This window comes from Melanotaenia boesemani, chromosome 13 (assembly GCF_017639745.1).
Source record: "Melanotaenia boesemani isolate fMelBoe1 chromosome 13, fMelBoe1.pri, whole genome shotgun sequence".
Lineage (NCBI taxonomy): Eukaryota > Metazoa > Chordata > Actinopteri > Atheriniformes > Melanotaeniidae > Melanotaenia > Melanotaenia boesemani.
The window spans coordinates 30,884,472-30,905,866 of NC_055694.1; the positions used below are offsets into that span (position 1 = coordinate 30,884,472).

The window sequence follows — 21,395 nt, forward strand, 5'->3', positions numbered from 1 at the left end:
GAAATCTGAGAACGGGTGTGGGATAGAAAGAAATGGAGGTAGAGGGTCTGTGATGGAGACAGCAGCTCCTCCAGTGGCAAGCTGTTGATGGATGTCAGAGATTTTTGAGGTAAAGAAGGACAAAAGGGAACTGCAGACGTCAGTTGAGTAAAGATGAGGAGGGAACATGTCCGGAGGTTTGGTGATATTTTTGAACAGTGAAAAGAGAGATTTGGAATTTCCTTCATTAGAGCAGATTAAACCAGAATAGTATGTGGATTTTGCTGAAGCAATACAGTCCTTATACAGAAGAATGTGGCTATTGTACATGTCCTTGTGAATGGTGAGTCCAGTTTTCTTGGAAAGGCGTTCAAGCCGGCGTCCTTCGGCTTTAAGTTGGCGCAGGGCGGGAGTGAACCATGGAGCAGAGCGGGAGAAGGAAACACATCTGTGTTTCAGTGGAGCAAAGATGTTTAGAAGGTTCTTGAGGTTGTCATTGTATTGAGAAACTAAATTATCAGGAGTGGAAACATTGCAGGGAGTTGGGAGGTTATTTATGGCAGAAGACAGTGTGTCAAGATTGATATCCTTAATTTTCCTGAAGGAAATTAAACGGGGAGGGTGGGTTTTATAAAGAGACACACTTATTTTAAAGGAGATTAATTTGTGATCGGAGAAGGGAATGTGATGGGCTATAGAATCTGAGGGAATTACACCAGAGCAGCAAACCAAGTCCAGAATATGATTTTTGGAGTGAGTAGAGAAATTTATATATTGGTGCAGTCCAAAACTGTTTAGACAGGAACCAAAGTCTCTGGAAAGAGGATTATTGTCCTTGTCCATATGAATGTTGAAGTCACCAAGTATTATCAGATTTGGAGAGAGTGAGGATAGATGGGCCAGAAGAGCAGCAAAGTCATTCAAAAAGTCCTTGTTGGGTTTAGGTGGTCGGTACACAATACATAGAATAATAGGAGATGAACCAGAGAGTTGTAAGGCCATGTATTCGAATGAATTAAGCGCCAGAGCCTCAAGTGGCTTTACTTTCCACTGCTGGCGGTGAATCATCGCGAGACCACCCCCCCTACCGGAGCCGCGAGGTTTACACATGTAAACAAACTCAGGTGGAGCGGATGAGTTCAGATGAATAAAGTCATTGGGCTGTTGCCATGTTTCGGTTAAACAGAAAAAATCCAACTTACAGTCCGAGATGAGATCCTGGATGAGATCCCCCTTGTTTGTAAGAGAACGGATGTTGAGGAGACCGAGGTGGAGTGTGGTGACGGGGTTAGCCAACCTAGCCAGGCGGGCTACCACAGCGTGATCAGCTGCACGGCAAATCCTCAGATTCCCGGGATTCACCCCGCGCCGACGGAGTCGAGGAGAAGAGGAGCGGCGGGGTTGGCCCACAAAGCCAGCGACAGGTACAAGGCAGACATCAGGAGGATCCAGGGAACGCCAGGGCACCGCATACGATCCAGATCCCAGTTGGAAAAGCGAGGAGAAGCGAGCCAGGGATGTCTTAAGCCTCACCAGATGACCACCGCGTTTGCCGCGTTTGCGGGAGCGTCTCTGCCGCAGGAGGAGGGCCGACGCCCTGAACAGGTGAGCCGGAATGCCCGATAGCAACGGGGGGAGAGTTGTATGATGGCTGTAGCAGACCGTTGATGGAACTACAGCATTATACTGAAGTTCCAGAAGAAACTTACGATCATACATCAGCAGACATTCCGAAAGAAGTGAGCCCAAGCATAAAATCAGCAAAAACTTAAACCAAAGGGAGAGCAACAGACGAGCAGCCACGTACACCGGCGCCATCTTTCCCAATTCATTCCCTATCATATTGATAATACTGTACATGTTACTCATTCACAGGATTTATCCTGTATCTGTTAATATATATATTATTACTAATCTGTAAATTCTTCCTATTGTGATTATTATCTTTATCTTATCCTTTCTTTATTTGGTATGGAGCGACTGTGTGCACACAGTTTCTTCCGGGATTAATAAAGTACTCTGATCCTGACTCTGATTTATTTATTTTTTATATCATTCCTTGATGTGCTGTAAAATGGTATCAGTCTTTGATTTTAGTTTGTTTTCATTAGAAATCCTAGCCATAATACTGTTAGGTTATATTGTGCATAATATATTTTGTAACACATGAAACTCACATAAAGATGTTCAAGTTTAAAACCTTATTTTCAGAGGAAATGGAACATTAGAAAAACAATGATGAAATGTACACCACTGCAACAGTTATACAAGATTAAGTCTGCCACATGCAATAAATACCCTCCTTGGAGAAAAATGTTTGAAAGTAAAAAAAAGTACAGACAAATGTTGGTCAGTTAACAGAACTCTGAAAAGGTGCCATGAGAAATTGGTCTTGGAAGCATAAGAAGCTAGGTACACAAGGCTCTGGAGTAGAGCACATTAATACATACAACAATGAGTTTTGAGCATGAAAAGCTGGAAAGTTCAAAGATATGACATAACAGAACCACATTAACTTAAAAAGCTAATAGTACTCCATGTTCACCATACAGCAAAGTTGAGTAAACGACTTAAACCAGCATTGACCCAAACTAGCTAACAGGACCATCTTCATCATGAAGAATTCTTCGAAAGCCAAAATAACATAGAAAACAGACTAATAACTGGCCCTCTACAACATGGAAACGTCTCTGAGGCATAATAGCTGCTGAATTAATTGGGCACATGATCCTGAACATGAACAAAGGTCAACGTCAAGGTTATTTAAATATATTGGACATTAATGCACACCAGTGACATCAAGGGTCTCACAGACCAGAAAAAGACGGCATTCCAGGATGGGAATAAGGAGAAGAATATAGAAATTCTTCTTAAAGCTGAGACAAAAGGAGATGAAAAGGATACCGATATGATATAGGTTAAAAAACAAGAAAAACATGGAACGACAGCTGGAAAGAACCAGTACCAGGGTGGTGTTACCGCTCCTTTTTACCTTCACTTTACGGCTTCTCCCTCCATGTCTGTGGCTGCTCCCTCAACCTCTATGGCTGCTTCCTGCACTTCTACAGCTGCTACCTCAAGTCTATCACTGCTACGTTGACATCTACGTCTACGGCTGCTCACTTGATGTCTAAGACTGCTCCCTCCACCTCTACGGCTGTTCCCTCCACCTCTATGGCTGCTACCTTCACAACTATGGCAGCTACCTTGACGTTTATGGCTTCTCCCTCCAACTCTACAGCTGCTCCCTCCACCTCTACAGCTTCTTCCTGCACCTCTATGGTTGCTACTTCCACCTCTATGGCTGCTGACTCCACTTCTTCAGCTGCTCCCTCCACTTCTGTAGCTGCTATCTCCACTTCAGCAGCTGCTAATTCCACCTCTACAGCTGCTACCTCTGCAGCTGCTACCTCCTAGTCTATGGCTGCTACCTCCATCTCTACAGCTGCTACCTTAACATCTATGGCTGCTGCTTCCAACTCTACAGCTGCTCCCTCCACCTCTGCGGATGCTACATCCTCATCTATGGCTGCTCTCTCAAACTCTATGGCTGCTCCCTTCACATCTGCGGCTGCTCCATTCACCTCTACAGCTGCTTCCTGTAATTCTACGGGTCCTACCTCCACATCTATGGCTGCTACCTTGATGTCTATGGCTGCTCCCTCCAACTCTACAGCTACTCCCTCCACCTCTACGGCTTCTTCCTGCACCTCTATGGTTGCAACTTCCACCTCTATGGCTGCCGACACCACTTCTTTTGCTGCTCCCTCAAACTCTATGGCTGCTCCCTTCACACCTGTGGCTGCTCCCTCCACTTCTACGGCTGCTACCTCTATGTCTATGGCTACTACCTCTACGTCTGTTGCTGCTCCGTCCAACTCTATAGCTGCTACCTTGACATCTGTGGCCACTCCCGCCAACTCTACAGCTGCTCCATCCACCTGCAGCTGCTACATCCTCGTCTATGGCTGCTACCTCCACCTCTATGGCTGCTACCTTGACATCTACAGCTGCTCCCTCCACCTCTATGGCTGCTTCCTTGATGTCTATGGCTTGTACCTTGACATCTATGCCTGCTCCCTCCACCACTACAGCTGCTACCTCCATCTCTGTGGCTGCCACCTCCACGTTATAACTGCTACCTCCACCTCTGCATCTGCTCCTTCCACCTCAATTTATGAGGCTGCTACTTTTACTTCCACTTTTGCAATAGACACCAACTAACTCTTGATGATGCTGAGAATGATGCGTAAGCTCTGAGGAGATCGGGCCTTTGCTGTTGCTGGTGCCAGATTGTGGAACGATCTGCCTCAGCATATAAAACAGGTCTCCTCCTCACCTAATTTGAAGTCTCTTCTTAAAACTCACATATTTTCCTTGGCTTTTTCACGCTCTAACCCTAACCCCTTTTTTTATATTTTAACTTGTCTTATTTATTAGATTTTATTGTTTTGATTAATTTTATTGTTTGTGCTTTTAGTCTTCTGTACAGCACTTTGGTCCTCTGTGGTTTATACGTTGGATTGGGACCACACAACTTCTGCTAAAGTCAAGAATCTCATTTTTGTTAGGCTTTAATTTTGTTTCTTATTTTTGCTTCCTCTGTGGCTCCTGAACTGTGTTTTGGTTATGGTGGTGTTGACTGTGGATTCCTGTGGTCCTCTAGAATAAAACATTAAAATGAATAAACGTGAGTGGAAAACTTTAATCAACACTGTTGTGTCCCTATGGTAGAAGACAGTCCCCTTTGTGCCCCTGGTACTCCAGCATAAAACACATAAAATATTCAAAAACTGTGTTCATGCCCCTGGTACTATATGAAAAAAGATGTAAAGGTGAGTAAAATTAAGTAAAACATGAAATAAATACTTTATTGTGTCCCTGTTATAAGTATAGTTATAAGTATGTTCACTCTTCCCCTGGTACTCCTCAGTGAAACACTTTGAAAATATTCACTAAGTGTGGTCGGGTCCCTGGTACTCCCAAATGAACCATGCATACTATGTTTGACTCCAAGATCCAGGAATATGTGGTTTAAATTTCACCCCCCTAGACCCCAGGACGGGGTAGTTATGGACGTGGAAAGTAGGCACATGGCCGCCATTTTGTTTACATGTGTGTAGAAGGCTGGCGTTTTGCACACAGACTAGTTAGCTTCACCCTCCCACCGCACACTTGTAGGGCATAAAATTAGTGATTAATGACACGAGTTTGGGGTCTCTAGCCCCTTCCCAGGCCGAGATATTCAGGTGTGTGTTTCTTCCTGTACTTTAACACTGAGGCCTATGGAGGCCTGCTTTCTGAAGTGAGAAACGGGGTGGCTTTCCGCACACAAATGATTTGGCGTCACCCTCCCACCGCACACTTGTAGGGCATAATATTAGTGATTAATGACCCGAGTTTGGGGTCTCAAGCCCCTTCCCGGGCCGAGATATTCAGGTGTGTGTTTCTTTCCCTATTTATTAACATAGAGGTCAGGAGAGGCCTGTTTTCTGAAGTTTAAAACGGGGTGGCTTTTCGCAAACAAATGATCTATCTCCACCATTCGACTTCAACCTCGTAGGGCATGACCTCAGATTATACTGACCCAATTTTGGGGTGTCTATCCCCTTCCCAGGCCGCGTACGGCCCAAAAAGGTGAGGTTGACCTCCATCGCCCATACTTTAACATGGAGGCCGGGTTTGCAAGTATAAAACGGAGTGGCTTTTCGCACACAAATAACTTATCTCCACCATTCCACTTCACCTTCGTAGGGCATGACCTCAGGTTATACTGACCCGATTTTGGGGTGTCTAGCCCGTTCGGGGGCCGCGTAGGACCACGACACGGGGGCGATTGTAGTGGTCTATGGGGTTATAATGGAGCAGTTTTGGGGGTCCTGCGCAGCCCCTGAGGGTCCGAGAGGCCCCAGATTCAGCGTGGGTGTGCCAGGCCACCCCCTCTCCCACCCCAGAAAGTTTCAGGGCCCACAGGGAGCCAGAAAATTTTTTCCCCATTTTCCACCCAAAAAAATCTCAGGCTCCCTTCTATTCTGAGACTCCGAGAGCATTTTTTTGAAAAGTTGTTTACTTGTTGAGGGAAAATTTTCTGGGCGTTGCTGTGCGACGCGGGTTCAATATGTTGTTCGGGGGGCCGCCCCGGACGCGTTCCAGGTGTCCCCAGACCCCTACGTCACACGGTGTGCCCGCGGGAGGCTTTCCACATGTCTATAAAAATGAATAGGTGTTTTTGGTAGGGCAAAGCCTATTGGAAATTTATTGGACGTGGACGGTCATTTTTTTGGACAAAATTTGTCCAATTTTGATGGAATTTGGACAGCTCGCCCTTTCTCCAGGGCCCCAATCAGAATTCAAGAGGGGGCCACAAACCCTCCTGGAGGCTACTTCCTTTTCTGAGCATCGTAGCATTGTGGCGTCAATGATGGCCCACTCAGCATGTCCCCCTGATGACCCCTGTCCAGTCTGACGACAATCAGACACAGAACCAAAAAGTTATGGCCTTAATTGATAAGCAGGTGAAAGGTCACCTCAATAAAGCTGCAGTGAAGCTGCATTGTATTTGCATTGTATTTGCATTGGGGGATTTGGGTAGATTTTTGACCCCTCCTATTTTGGACCCCAAGGGTCGAATCCACCCCAAATCGCCCAGGGACACTGTTGGGGCCTCGGGACACGAGAGGGACCATGATTTGCCTGTTTTCGGCTGGGGGTGCCCCGGGGTGCTCCTAGTGCCCCCAATTTTTATTTTTTTTTTTGCCTCCACAGGGCCTCCCGTGGTAGCTGGAGGCCGTGTCGAGTGATCTAAGGTGTTTCCAGATGTCTGGGACCAAAGGGCCCTGAAAAATGCAGGTTCAAAGCTCTGTATCCCTTACTACAGCCCAATGCAAAAGTGTTAAACTGGATGTTCAGAAGTTGTTGTTAGTAGACTGATGGTTTAATCCCCAGGCCCCGACACTCAACCCCAACATTACCCTCTGATGAGCTCATTGCTGTGGGATTTAGAGAAAAAAGGCTTCACATATATTTACTCCCACTTCATCAGATCCACCTTGCAAGTACCAAGTCAGACTCCCTTTTCCTTCCGAACTGCTTTAATTTTTGGTGTCATAGATTAATCAAGGTGGTGGAAACATTCCTCAGAGGTTTTGCTCCATGTTGACATGACAGCATCACACAGCTGCTGCAGGTTTGTCGGCTGCATCCATGGTGAGAATCTCCCGTTCCACTACATTCCAAAGCTGCTCTACTGGACTGAGATCTGGTGGCTGTGGAGGACGTTGGAGTCCAGTGAACTCATCGTTATCTTCTAGAAAGCAGCTGGAGATGATCTGAGCTTTGTGACATGGTGCATTATCCTGCTGGAAGTAGCATCAGAAGATGCTCCACTATGGTCATAATGGGATGGACATGGTCAGCAACAATACTCAAGAAGGCTGTGGTGGTTAAACCAGGTCACGTTGGTAGTAAGGGGTCCAAAGTGGGCCAAGAAAATATCCCCCACCATTACACCAGCAGCAGCCTGAAGCTTTGATCCAAGGCTTTCATTTTGTCTCTACTAAATTTGACCCAACCATCTGAATGTATTGAGTTGCTGCGTTGTGGTTGGCTGGTTAGATATTTATGTTAACAAGCAGTGCAACAGATGGACTTGACGATGTAGACTTTGAGTGTGTGTGTGGTATGAGAGGTGACTTAAGGGTGTTGATGTGAATGAGAAGCACTATAAAACACTTGAAGATGATGATCCTACTGAAGGCTCCACCTCCAGGTAAAGGTTCATACAGGTGGTCTCAGTGATTAAGCATCTTTAGAAGGTAAAGGGAGTCCAAACCATAACACTTCCACCACCGTGCCTCACAACTGATTCCTACTGACAAATATTTTCTTTCGCTTTTCTCTGTAGAAACGGTTTGAGAGAAGGTTAGATGATCAGATGTGTGGTAGAAGTTTGTTCTTCTGTGGATGGTGAACGTTTTATCTATGTGTCCAGATTGTTCGTGAGGATCGCAGCATGGAGCAGATCGTGTTTCCGGTTCACCCGATCTGTGAGTTTCTGACCGAGGAGTCTAAGGTCAGAGTTTTCGCCACCACCGAGCAGAACGAGCAGGGGTCAAAGGTCACGCACTACTTTGAGCAAACCTCCTTCCTGCACGGAGAGATGGAGTGGCAGAAGAAGCTGAGGAGTGAGTGCACGCACACACACAAAGACATGATGAAGCTGCTCTGTGTGTAACAGGTGTGTTACATTTGTGTGTGTGTGCAGGTATGCCGGTACTGTACTGGTTCTCCAGGAGGATGAGTCTGTGGGGGACCATCTCCTTCAAACTGGCCCTCTTCATCAACCTTATCATCGTCTTTTTCTACCCCTACGACTCCGGTCAAGGTACTCCTGAAAGTCAGGACCGCCACTCCAGTCAAACTTTGTTACGGCATCAGAGAATAAAGATTTAGCTGCAAACACTCGTACGAACTTTCCTCTGTGAGATAAAGAGCGGACACACATTTTCTGATTTGTCCTCAGAACAAAATTGTAAAACTACAACAGAGTTGACCTACCAGAACCTGAGGTCCCACGTTAGGGGACTATTTTTTTCTGCTTCATTTTATTGTAGTCCTTTGCAGAGATAATGTTCACATATTGTTCTATGATCTGATTTATAGAAGTTTACAGCTACAGCTGCATCATTCCAAAGACATATTCATCCTGAAAGTGTTTGTGCTATGTGCCATCTTCATTTAATCTCCACCAGTAACACATATGCTGATATTTACAAATCTTTCATATTTATGACTCCAAAAGTATTTGAATAGACATGGGGTGCCCAAGTCCGGTCTTCAAGATCTACCATCCTGCAACCTTTAGATGCAACCCTTCTCCAACACACCTGAATCAAATGATTGGCTCGTTACCAGGCCTCTGCAGAGCTGAATGACATGCAGATGACATCTGATTCAAGTGTGTTGGAGAAGAGTTGCATGTAAAAGTTGCAGGATAGTAGATTTCAAGGACTGGACTTGGGCACCCCTGATCTAGATGGTTAAACAAATACATGCAATAAGAAGCAAGACTCACAACAGGTTTTCCTCTAGAATTTCCTTGGATCTATCTCCATCCATCATTCCCCAAATTCTGACCAAACATCCCTACATCATGATGCTGCCACCACCATGCTTCCCTGTGGGGATGAGAGGTGTTGGGTTCGTTTTCTAGTCTCTGACCACAGGACCTTCTTCCAGATGTTTGTGGAGTCTCACCAGATTTGTTATGGTTCCATATTCTTGCCATTCAGTGATGATGGATTTTATGGAGCTCTGAGATTTTTAAAGTTTTAGATATTTTTAATACCTAAACCCTGATTTGTTCTTCTCCACAACTTTGTCACGCCCACACACACTTCACACACACTCTACTGCCAGCAACACTAATTACAGTTTTAATCCAACAAAGAACCAAATGACTCTGAAAGCCGAAACTGGGGAAATGCAGCAACATGATATGAAGACATGGCCGAGGCAGAGGAAAACTGAAACCGAGGGCTATAAATACACTGAGGAACTAATAGGGAGCAAGTGAAGCACATTAGCAAATTGAAGCAGGTGTACAAACAAACAGGAAGCAGAAAGCAAACATGAAACCCAAGGGGCAAACTCAACAAAATTAAACGGGAAGCGAGTCAGAAACTCAGCTACAGATAAACTAGTCCAACCCCAAACCAGCAACCCACAAGGCAGGACCGTTCCTGATGACTTGATCATCAGAAAGTTCCTGTAATTTAGCAAGTTGCTATGTAGCGACGTCACTGTCAGCAGCAGGGACACAGTTTGTTGTTTTCTGGATTAAACACTGACGTTGACTCTGGTCCACTTCCTGGTGACACCCTCGTCTTCACCCTCTACTGAGGCAGCTGTCAATCCCACAGACCAGTCCACATGGTGCGACCATGAGAACACATGTTTCAGTCACACAAGTAATCCAACAACACACTCACACACAGGAATTAGCTGGATTGTTCAGGCAGAATCTGGTCGGCATTCACATGAGGCTCCACACCAAAGCTTTAAATCCTCTGGCAGGCGTACACACGCAAATACACACACACACACACACACACACACACACACACACACACACACACACACACACACACACACACACACACACACACACACACACACACAGAGTCCATAGATATCACAATAACATCAGCTGTTATTCTGGAAACAAATAGGAACAATGAGTTAGGTCAGACATGTATACTTCATATATGTTACATCACACACACTGCAGAGAACAATAAACACTATTTATAGACCCTGATAAACTTAGACACACACACAGTCTGTATGTGTGACCCAGATACCTGGTTTTACTGGTTTTAGTGGTCAGGGTCACCTCTGATGGGATTCAGGTATTTTTACAGAGTGACTGATTCTGATTGGCTGTTCACCGTCAGATGGCTGCAGCTGCTCCATCATTAAGCCTCAGAGAAACTCTACAGTCTCTCCAGGATTTGAAGCAATTTTTTGTGTTTTTGTGAATCTTACCTGTTGGATTTTGCAGCACCTTTTACAACACATGCAGTAGTTTTTAGTGATTTTTCTCTTTTCTTGTTAAAGTGCCTGAAATTTCACATATTTAGATTTTTTAAATATTTATTCTTTTCTAGCAAATTTATAAAAATCAATAAAAATATTTGAATAATTTATTCTTTTCTAAATAGAATGTTTTTTTGTTTTATCTCAGAGAGTGATTTCAATGTTGTAGTAATTTTTTTTAATTATATTTATTTTATAAAAACGATAAACCAGCGGCTGTAGCTCAGAAGGAGGAGCAGTTGTCCACCAGCCGGGAAGTTGGTGGATTCATTTCAGGCTTCCCCTGATTCCATGCCAAAGTGTCCTTGGGCAAGACACTGAACCCCAGTTTGCCTCCTGATGTGTCTATTGGGGTGTGAATGAGTGAATGTAATATGTAGCGTGAAGTGCTTTGAGTAGTAACCATGACTGGAAAGTGCTATATAAGTAAAGTCCATTTACCATATTTATTTCATCATTTATATACAGGTATTTTTCAATTTTTTTATCTATATAAATATTTTATCGTATTTATTGTAATATTAAATCATTACAGAGCACACTTGTTCAAACACATATTCTTATATCCGATTCGATTGTTACCACTCGATTAAATGGACATGATCAGTGGTTATCGGCCTATTTGTATGGGACAGTAGGACCCTGTGGTTATACACGTAGGAATGTGGGACAGTCATGGTCACCACGGTACATCACCTGCCTGTGCACGGTGAGACGAACTCATGTTTTGGACTGATGGTTTTGATGACTTAGTGTCCATATTTATTTAAACTACAAAATGCAGAAACAGAAATGTAAATTCAAAAACAAATGACAGAAAAAAAATCCCATGTTCATCTTAGTGCATTAAAACAACAGAGGACCCTGTCTGGATCTAGTCATCTCTAAAGGTCTGAATATTTCCAAGGTTGTGGGGATGGATGTTGCTCTGTCTGATCATTCCTGTGTTTTCTTCTAAAGTGTCAACAAAAGAGCCCAGCCAGAGGTTATCAAGAAACGGTATATTGGTGAAAATAAATACCACTGAAATATTTATACAAGCTTTCTCTCCATCACCCCTCCCCTGGCCTTCAGCTGATGAGCTTGTGGATCATTTCAGTGGTAAAATTACAGCATTATTGCTCCCACCAGGGTGAAAGTGATCGCTGCCAAAAAGAGAGCTCCATGGAAAAATGCCACGCTGGTAAAAGCTGAAAAACTTGAATGTCGAAAGCTGAACGCAGGTTGTGTAAAACAAAGCTGCAGGTTCACTATGAGAGCTATAAAGAGAGACTGAAGATTTATAAGCTAGAACTGAGAACTTATTACATTACAGCCTTTTTTTAGCAGATGCTTTTATCCAAAGCAACATACAACAGTTAGGCACTAGCATTAAGGGTCTTGCCTAAGAACCCAAGGGGATGGTGTTATTTTTCCAGGGCGGATTTGAATCTTGGTCTCCCACATGGAAGACTGATGCTCTGCCAGCTGAGCTACCCAGCTGCCATGCAATGCAAGACCATCTTTCATTTTTGACATCATTGCTAAGAACAGCAATAAAGCTTGTGCCTTGTTTCGTTACTGTTGACAGGCTAACTAATCCTCCTGGGTCAGTAAACCTAGAACTTCTGATCCGGTTTCCCCCCTCTGTGAGTAGGGCTTGATGACAAGAGGTTTGCTGTCTTACTTGCAGTGTAGTGCCCCCCCCCCCCCCCCCCCCCCCCCTTTTTTTACATAATGGTATGATCCTATATCCCCACATGTAATTGGACACTTCTCCATGCGGGCCAATCCAAACAAAGCAGTGCCATGGGCAGAGCTGGGGCTGAGCACTGAGAGCTAAGCACACAGCAAAATAAAAAATAAATAAAATAAAAAAATAAACTGGGAGCCGCCCTTCACTCGATGGGAGCCGGCTCTTCTGATTCACTACAAAGCCGGCTCTTTCGCGGATGGGACATCAATAGTGTCCAGAGACATGAACACCATGACACACTTTTCTTTAATCTGTTCTAAAAACCTGGATGAGTTCACTGATCATCTGAAAACCACCACTTGTTGTCTTGACGTCCTGCCAACTGGGTTTTTTAAGAATGTATCAGGATGCATGGCCTTACATATCTTCCACATTGTAAACACGTCTCTGCTTTTAGGCTGATGACTCAGTAGAATTTAGAAAAACTTGTCCATGCATTTATCTACAGCAGACTGGACTACTGTGATGCTGTCCTCACTGGTCTCCCTAAAAAGTCCATCAGACAGCTGCAGTTAGTCCAGAACGCTGCTACTCGAGTCCTCACGAGACAAGAAAGTAGATCCTAGAACTCCAGTCCTTAGATTTTTACACTGGCTTCCTGTCTGTCAAAGACTTTACTTCAAAATCTGCTGCTAGTTTACAAAGACCTGAAGGTCCAAAATACATTCAGGATCTTCTGGTTCGTTATGAACCAACCAGATGCCTCAGGTCATCAGGGTCAGGTCTACTTTCTGTTCCCAGAGTCAGAGCTAAACATGGAAATACAGCGTTCAGCTTTTATGCTCCTCACATGTGGAACAAACTCCCAGAAAACTGCAGGTCTGAGTCAGAATAGGTTACTGTGCACCTTTTTCAGTTCAGTGTTGAGCTATCAAAATGAGTTAGTTAGTGTAAAGACCATTAATCTACATATGTTTCCTTATATGTGGATTAACTGCCTTTACACTGACCGGAGATCTGTAGATAAGGTCTTCAGAAATGACATCAGGAGTGTTAAAAGAATCAAAGAACAAATGAATTCATAAAGATAGGATGCCTCCACACTGTAGATTAGCCTATAAAAGTATGCTGACTCATACAGTAAAGAGATGCCGGTAAGATGCCTCGACAGTTATAATATACCACTTTTTATGAACATGCATTGAAGTTATCAAGTTTATTTCACAACACAAAAGTCTCATGACATGAAGGTACAGTTGTGATGTCTGGAGAGTATAAATGAATTCTTCAAAAGATGCTGCCTTATAAATGTATAAAGGTAGGATGAACTGTAAATGATATCTATTTATGAAGGTAGAATGTCTCAATGTTATAAATTAATTAGGTTTCACAATAATGAATAACCCGAAATAATTTAAATATAAATTTGCTATGAAAATACAGTAAATATATGTAAATAATGAAAGTTTGTTTATTTCACGATGCGGAGGTACAGTTGTTAAATATGGACGTGGAGCAGTATGGGTTTATTGGCGTATCCTTACCCCACATTTAAATGATGTTTTCGTGATGTGTGCATGTGTAGGAAGTGATGGTAGGATGTACTGGTTGGAGAAAACTGGCTCGGAACGGCAGAGCCAGTAGCAGACAGGGACGTTGCTAGACATAGAGCTTCTGGGGCACAGCCGAAAAAGGGCAATATGGCTGAAAAATGTATGTATAAATGTTTCATACAAGTCTACATTAATAATTACTGATTTGTTTTTTTTTTTACCTTTTCAAAATCTGGACCAGGAGAAAAAAAGGTTTAATTTAAATACTTTAATTTTAAAGTAACCTTTAACCCAAAAACTATCAAATAAATAAACATACTGGCCAATTTGCAAAAATAGACATTAAATAAATGCTTAACCAAACCAAATATGCAGAGTAGTTTGTAAAATAGAAATTAGAGTGGCTTGAATCTAGGATCCACATAGGCAGCCATGTTGAGGAGATCATCTGTTGCAGAGTTGCCATTTCTCATCAAGATAGGTCATTATCGTGGTCTTCAGCTCAGTGAACTCCAGAAGAGGAGTTAAGGCCTCATGCAGTGGAATCAGGCGCCTGTTGTTTTTGTCTGAAGACAAAACTGTAGTGATTGCCTTTTGTTGCTCTTGCCACCATCTTCTGTCTTGAACCCCACCTGGGTGGTGACTCTGTGACCAGCTGGTGTTTTTGGAGGTGGAGGCGTTCTTGAGCTTTAAAAAAACTTTTTCTTCTTTAAGTAGATGAAGACAGAGACCACTTTTTTACACACACCACTAATGTAGCCCTTTCCACTCTCTCAGCCTTCCCTGCAACACCTGCAGAAATGCGTGTAACTACACACTGTAACTAGAGTGTAAATAAATAACTGATAACACTTTGTTGATGTTTTGGACTCGGACGCACTGGGCCAGCCCCCCTTCCGACTCTGGCCTTCCTGTGGCCAATCAGCGCACACCTCATTAACATAAGTTAAAAGCTTGTAGAGATGTGACATTCTTAAACGAATCGATTCTTTTGAACGACTCTTTTAAATGAACGATGGGAACCGATTCACAGTTGTGAATCAAATCAAATCAAATCAAATCAAACTTTATTTATAAAGCGCTTTTCATGCCATAGGCAACACAAAGTTCTTTACATGATTAAACACTCAATGAAATCTTTCACACAGTCACACATAGTCACACACACAAGCCTGAGATGCAACCCTTCTCCAACACACTTGAATCAAACGACTGTCTCGTTACCAGGCCTCTGCAGAGCTGAATGACATGCAGATGACATCTGATTGAAACCTGCGTGAAGCTGTCCCCCCCACCCCACGCAAAACACAGTGGAAGTGGTCTCGATCTTTTGTGCTGCGTTAGCGCTGGTTTGTGCAGAAAAAAATTTCGTTTGTGCTGCTTTTGTTTTTAAGATATTAAAACATATTTTTAAGGTCAGTCTAAGTTCACCCAGCCCCCCACATGGTCCAAACTGAACAAAAATGGTCTGATTTGTTTGTGCTGCGTTAGTGCTGGTTTGTGGAAGATAAGATGAACTTTTGTTTTGGGTGACCACAAGTTAAAGTTGTTGTTCGAGGAGCGCGATGGGTCGGAGGTGAAGTGATACGGTTTAGACAAATCATGTTCTTTTGTGACGGTGATGCCAACTGGTAATAAGAAGCAGCATCTTGTGTTCAGACAGCGTTTTCTCAGACTGATTACTCAAGCCCACCATCCCAGCTGCATTAATAATAAACACTTAACACCGATTAAAAATGTTGGTTTGTGTCGCTTTAGTTTCTAAAGACTAAATAATATTTTAAAAGGTCAAATCGTTCATGCAACCCCACGAAAATGCTCGTTTTTGATTCGTCCGATGTGCAACATTTCATTATACAGAAAACTGGACAAATAATTCACTTTACAGAGAAATGTGTTGTAGTGTGTTTTAGAAGAATGTAATTGTGTTTGGATGATAGCCATCGACAGTTTCATCATCCAGCTGCTTCCTTGTTTTAATCCAGTATTCAATAAAGTTTGTTGTAAAAATCTGAAAAATGTTTGTGTCAGTTTTTGTGTCGGAAAACCTGAAGTTTGTGGCGTAAAACCAGTTTATGGCTCAACAGTTTACTTGTAGTTTACTTGTCAGCCCTAACATTTAATAACGGAAAGTCACTGCAACCTTAACTATTTTTTCCTTAGCCTTAAACAGCAGATCAGTTTTTACTGGTTCCCAAAAGATTTAAAGGTAAGTAAAATGTGGTAATACTCTCAGTTTATACAATGCTGACTTTATAGAGCTACATTATTCTTATTTAGATGCAGTAACTTAGCATAATGCAAAAAAGGTTCATCTAATGAATGCGAAGACAAACCAATTACATTTTCTTGGGGATTCACATATATTTAGTATAATACACCCAGATGACTGAAAATGATCAAAATGTGTAACTTTGGATGTTTCATTCTTTCATTTGACGGCACTAGATTCTTAACAGCTTAATGAGAATACTAGGTTATAACTACTTAAAGTTGTTGATGGCATATACATGACAGAATTATGTCAATAAATTCAAAACCATTCAAGTTTATTTAGGCCTTACCTGCAACCAAATCAAGCCCCTTACATGTATTTTCTAAGTTATATGAAATATATTTAATATGTTTAATATTTCATAGTATTTACCAGTTTACTCATACAAGAGTATGACGTCAATATTATTTAATTTCCTCTACTGAGGGATAAATAAAGTCCTCAATAAAGTGGGATGCAAATTAGTAAAAAATATTAAAGTGATTAAACTAACTAGATGTCTCTCTGTCAACTAGCAGCACAAACGCTCAATGTTCAATTTGGACAATATCGGGGGGGGGGGGGCTGGGTGACGTCATCGCCCCATAATAAACTTGTAATATCTTAAAAACCAAAGCAGCACAAACGGAAACTTTTGCAGCACAAACGATCGAGACCATTTCCACTGTGTTTTGCATGGGGTGGGGTTCCAGCTTCACGTAGGTCCCTATCAGCACTTCTAGACCCCAGATTTAAATCACTCGGGTTTCTAGTTCCTCCAAATGCAGTCGAGCAGTCAATAGACTGAAACAGGAGTGTACGGCTGTAATTGGGCACACATCAACAGGGCCACAGCCTGGACCTTCTTCACAACAGATGTCAGTGCCCACTTCAGGCATCTTATTCAGTATGATCAGTTTTTGTTTGCATTTAGTTGCTTGCAAATCCTGTACTGATTTGTAATTGATGACTAAAACTAAAATGCCAATTTTTTTCATTTTTTTAGATTATTGAGGTCCAGAAATACCCGGCAGAGAGCAACACTGCAAGATTCCAGGACCCTTTAAAATATAAATTTGGTTTGTTGGAAACACCAAAACGATGCAATGACCTGGTATAGTAAGTACAATAGGGTCATTATATTTTAGGTTAAAAATATTTAGCCAACAGTCCAGCTATGGTACACCTCAGTACATGTTATTATTAGTTTTTTTTTCATTCTATATTTACACTAGTGTGTTAAATCAAGTGATTCCCATTTATGTTATTAATGCATACATTATTCACACAAATCATGGAACATAAAAAAAATAGAAACCTCTTCTTTAGGGGCGGCTGTAGCTCAGGAGGAAGAGCAGTCGGCTTTCAACCGGAAGGTAGGCGGATCGATTCCAGGCTTCCACTGACTACATGCCGAAGTGTCCTTAGGCAAGACACTTAACCCCACGTTGCCTCCCGATGTGCCTATCGGGGTGTGAATGTGTGTGTGAATGGGTGAATGTGATAAGTAGTGTAAAGCGCTTTGAGTGGTCAAACTGACTGGAAAAGCGCTATACAAGTACAAGTCCATTTACCATTCTTTAGAAACCTAGACTTTTCTCTTTGAATAAACACTTAATGGCATTGTGCCATGCAACAAGTGATTAGATTTCGGGGGTGATCCGGATCACTTCCTGGATCCGATTACATTTTTTTTTTTTTTTTTCATTTCACAGGGAACTTCCTACGGAGCCCGTCTAGTGTCAATGGTGAAAAAAATAAAGACCGGTAGGATTCCGTGCACGCGGATTATGAAACCGTGCTCACAGTTTAACAACCCGTTAGCACAGATTATGAAACCGTGCTCACAGTTTAACAACCCGTTAGCACAGATTATGAAACCGTGCTCTCTGTTTTGCAAACTGTGCGCGCGAGTTGTGCGCATGGACATCTGCGGAGAGCTTGGACTTCAGTTGAATGATGAGCTCGGACGCATGACCCGCTGCTGCCAGGTAAGTCAAGTGGATTCTTCCAAGTAATTTCTTTATAAACTTGAAGCAGTGTCATATTTCAATCAGCGCACTACAAAATGACTATTTAGGCTATGTTACACTGAGATAAGACTTTTGCATTTGCGCAGATGCGCGTTAGGGCCGTCCTCGTTAGCCAAACTGGTTGGCTGGAGATTTGCTTGTAAAAGTGATGGTTTCCGCTTCCTATGAAACTCTTTTTTTTTTTTTAACTATACATATATATAGTTATATAACTATATATATATATAGTATATTGCTGTCCTTGTACTCTATTTTAATTTCATATTATGTTTGGAATAAAGACATTTAATATCTAATCAAAGCTGTAACAACATAATATATTGTGGTCTTTCAGACTGAAAGACCAGTACAAACAACAAATCAATAATTTGCCTCATGTGGCACATGAAAACCTGCAGCCACAGGGCCCTTTAGGGGACCAGTTTGACACTCATTTGGTAAGGTCTTTTATTATTTGAGGACATCTAAATTCTTTATTTATGACTGCTGGTGAATTTCTTAACCTTAAAATTGACTCAAATACTTGCTAAATCATTGTGAATATCTGAGAGCCGACTCCTCAATTAGAGGTGCTAGAATAAGATGAAGATTGTTTTTAAACCATAGTAATAATTCTCCCTTTCTTTCCCTAGGCAATTCCTTTGTGAGAGCTGGGACAATTGACCCTTGACTTCTTAGTCCTTCAAAGTTTGTCAGTCGTTCCACAATGGAAAAACTCAACTTAATAAAACTTTACTTCAAGTTGGGCCTGAACTATAAAGACATACTGTATATTCTGAGTACAAAACATCAAACTATTCTCAGTTTGAGAACCCTTAAGCGAATTTTGAAACAGAATGGACTATTTCGTCGAATCCATTTTGACACTTTAGAGGAAACAGTTGGATTCATTAGGGAGCAGCTCCAAGGTTCAGGTGCTTTGCATGGCTACAGGTGGATGTATGCTAAATGTAAAGAAAATGGTTTGCATGTCAGAAAAGAGGATGTACGCCTCATTCTTTCAACTTTGGACCCAGACGGCACAGAAACACGACGAAGAAGAAGACTGCAAAGACGAACATACTTTGCCAAAGGACCAAATTTTGTATGGCATGCTGACTCGTATGACAAGCTGAAACCCTTTGGTATTTGCATCAATGGAGCCATTGACGGATTTTCAAGAAGAATACTGTGGCTTAATGCATACCATACCAGCAGTGACCCCAAAGTTATTGGAGGTTATTTCCTTGAAACTATAAGGGAGATAGGTGGATGTGCTTGTATCCTGAGGACAGATATGGGGACAGAAAACAGCTCAGTTCGGGATATGCAGCGTTACCTTCGTCGTAACGATGATGATAATCAGGCTGGTGACAAAAGCTTTATTTATGGAAGAAGCACAGCTAATCAGAGAATTGAAAGCTGGTGGGGCTTTCTCCGAAAAGAGTGTGTGGACTTTTGGCTTGACCACTTTCATAGACTGAAACATGAGGGGAATTATGCTGGGGACTTTTTGGACAAAAACCTCATGTTGTTCTGCTTCTGTGGTTTGATACAGGTAAGTGACGAAAATGACTGCATGATGCGGTGTATATGTCCAGCCTCCTTTTGTTCTTGATTTATCATTTTAAAGTGAAAAAAATGGATAACACACACTGCAGTATTTGGAGCTATTGTTTTAACTGGATTATGAGAATCGTATGAGGAAATATACCTCCAAAAATATTTAAAGAGAAAATATGTATTTATAGTATTTTCATGACTTGCTCATTTTATTAATTCCAGTATTTTAATATTGATCTTTTTGTTCTCACCTCTGCAGGATGAGTTAGATTCCACCAAGGAATCATGGAACAGCCATGTAATACGTCCATCAAGTAATGAATTGGTTCCACATGGGCGTCCTGATGCAATGTACTTGATTCCTGAACTTTATGATACTCAAGATTATCTATGCAAAGTGTCAGAAGAGGATTTGATCAGGTGTGAAGATGACTGTATTCACCGCAGTGACATTGCTTGTGATGAAGATGTGTTCATCCTCTGCACCCACATTATGGCACAAAACAATCTTCCCATTCCTGCTGATGTACACATGGCCATAGACCTCTATCTTTTTTTAAGAAGAGAACTGATCACAATTTTAAATCCTGATAGATAATAGCAAATGGAGTGTTTTTTGATGTAAACAAACCAATTGCTAGAATAGAGTCTATCTTCCTTGTGACCATGAACTGGATCAGGCGCTACAGAAAACGAATAAAGGAATGAATTTTTGGACTTCTGAAGTGAACATATTTTTTCAAGATGAATGCAAAAAAAAAAATCATTGATAAAGTCAAAGTAACTTCATTGATATTCAGTCTTCACATCTATATCTTCATAAGTGTATATACAGTTTTTTTTTATTGGGGCTTGGGGTTGGTTGATAAAGAAACCACGTCTTCTCAAATCAGTGAACGTACATTCACCTATTTCATTTTTATGACTGAGAAATATTGTGCTACTGGATTCAGTTGGAAACATATCTGAATGTTTCAATAACAATGGAAAACAACTAAAATTTTGCTCTGCACAATCTGCCGCAGATGTCCATGCGCACAATTCGCGCGCACCGTTTGCAAAACAGAGAGCACGGTTTCATAATCTGTGCTAACGGGTTGTTAAACTGTGAGCACGGTTTCATAATCTGTGCTAACGGGTTGTTAAACTGTGAGCACGGTTTCATAATCCGCGTGCACGGAATCCTACCGGTCTTTATTTTTTTCACCACTGACACTAGACGGGCTCCGTAACTTCCAGATGTTGATTGTTTGCAGCTTTCCTGGTAGTAAAGATTTCAACTTCCTACATATCACCTGTGAAAGCTGAGTGTGAGACAAAGGCATATTTCAGTATGGACAAAAAAACCACAATAAAAATGTTTACTGAATGGACTTTAATGTACACCTCAATGCACACAAGGTGCAGATTAACCATTTTTATGATTGCTCCAAACTTTTTTTGAAACTCAACAAATTAGCTACAAAGAGTTAATTCGGTGGTTGAGAAATCTTTCTAACTCAAAAAGTTTTAAGTACTTCAAATAGCTGCTTCCAGGAATACACATTTTTCACAAAAGAGTAATGTCAGACTTAATGTAGTGAACCATGAACAGTGTGTGAAAAGTGACTGGGTTAACATTTAAATGTCTTTTTAACATCTTTTCAACTTTTAACTGATCATTTAACAAAAGAAAATACCAGAACTCAGTTTTCAAACCAGACCAAAGCCTGTCTCTACAGATTTAAGACACACCATCATGTCTGCCAGTAGAGCAGAATAAG

The 21,395-nt window shown here is 41.9% G+C and overlaps 2 protein-coding genes across 2 annotated transcripts; both read left to right on the forward strand.

The window, feature by feature from the left end:
* Positions 1-3,379: 3,379 nt before the first annotated feature.
* On the forward strand, positions 3,380-4,203 carry LOC121650998 (flocculation protein FLO11-like). Its single transcript, XM_042002839.1, has one exon. The coding sequence runs from the start codon at positions 3,400-3,402 to the stop codon at positions 4,201-4,203; it is 804 nt and encodes a 267-aa protein (XP_041858773.1). The 5' UTR covers positions 3,380-3,399.
* Positions 4,204-17,783: 13,580 nt separating this feature from the next.
* LOC121651938 lies at positions 17,784-20,638 on the forward strand. Its single transcript, XM_042004413.1, has 3 exons — positions 17,784-18,048; positions 18,723-19,627; positions 19,892-20,638. The coding sequence occupies exons 2-3, from the start codon at positions 18,797-18,799 to the stop codon at positions 20,228-20,230; spliced, it is 1,170 nt and encodes a 389-aa protein (XP_041860347.1). The 5' UTR covers positions 17,784-18,048; positions 18,723-18,796; the 3' UTR covers positions 20,231-20,638.
* The last annotated feature ends 757 nt before the right edge of the window (positions 20,639-21,395 follow it).

Coding starts and splice junctions, on each gene's coding strand:
- LOC121650998 (XM_042002839.1), top strand. CDS start 3,400: ATGGCTGCTACCTCCATCTCTACAGCTGCTACCTTAACATCTATGGCT.
- LOC121651938 (XM_042004413.1), top strand. CDS start 18,797: ATGGAAAAACTCAACTTAATAAAACTTTACTTCAAGTTGGGCCTGAAC. Junction 19,628..19,891: donor GCTTCTGTGGTTTGATACAG/GTAAGTGACGAA, acceptor TCACCTCTGCAG/GATGAGTTAGATTCCACCAA.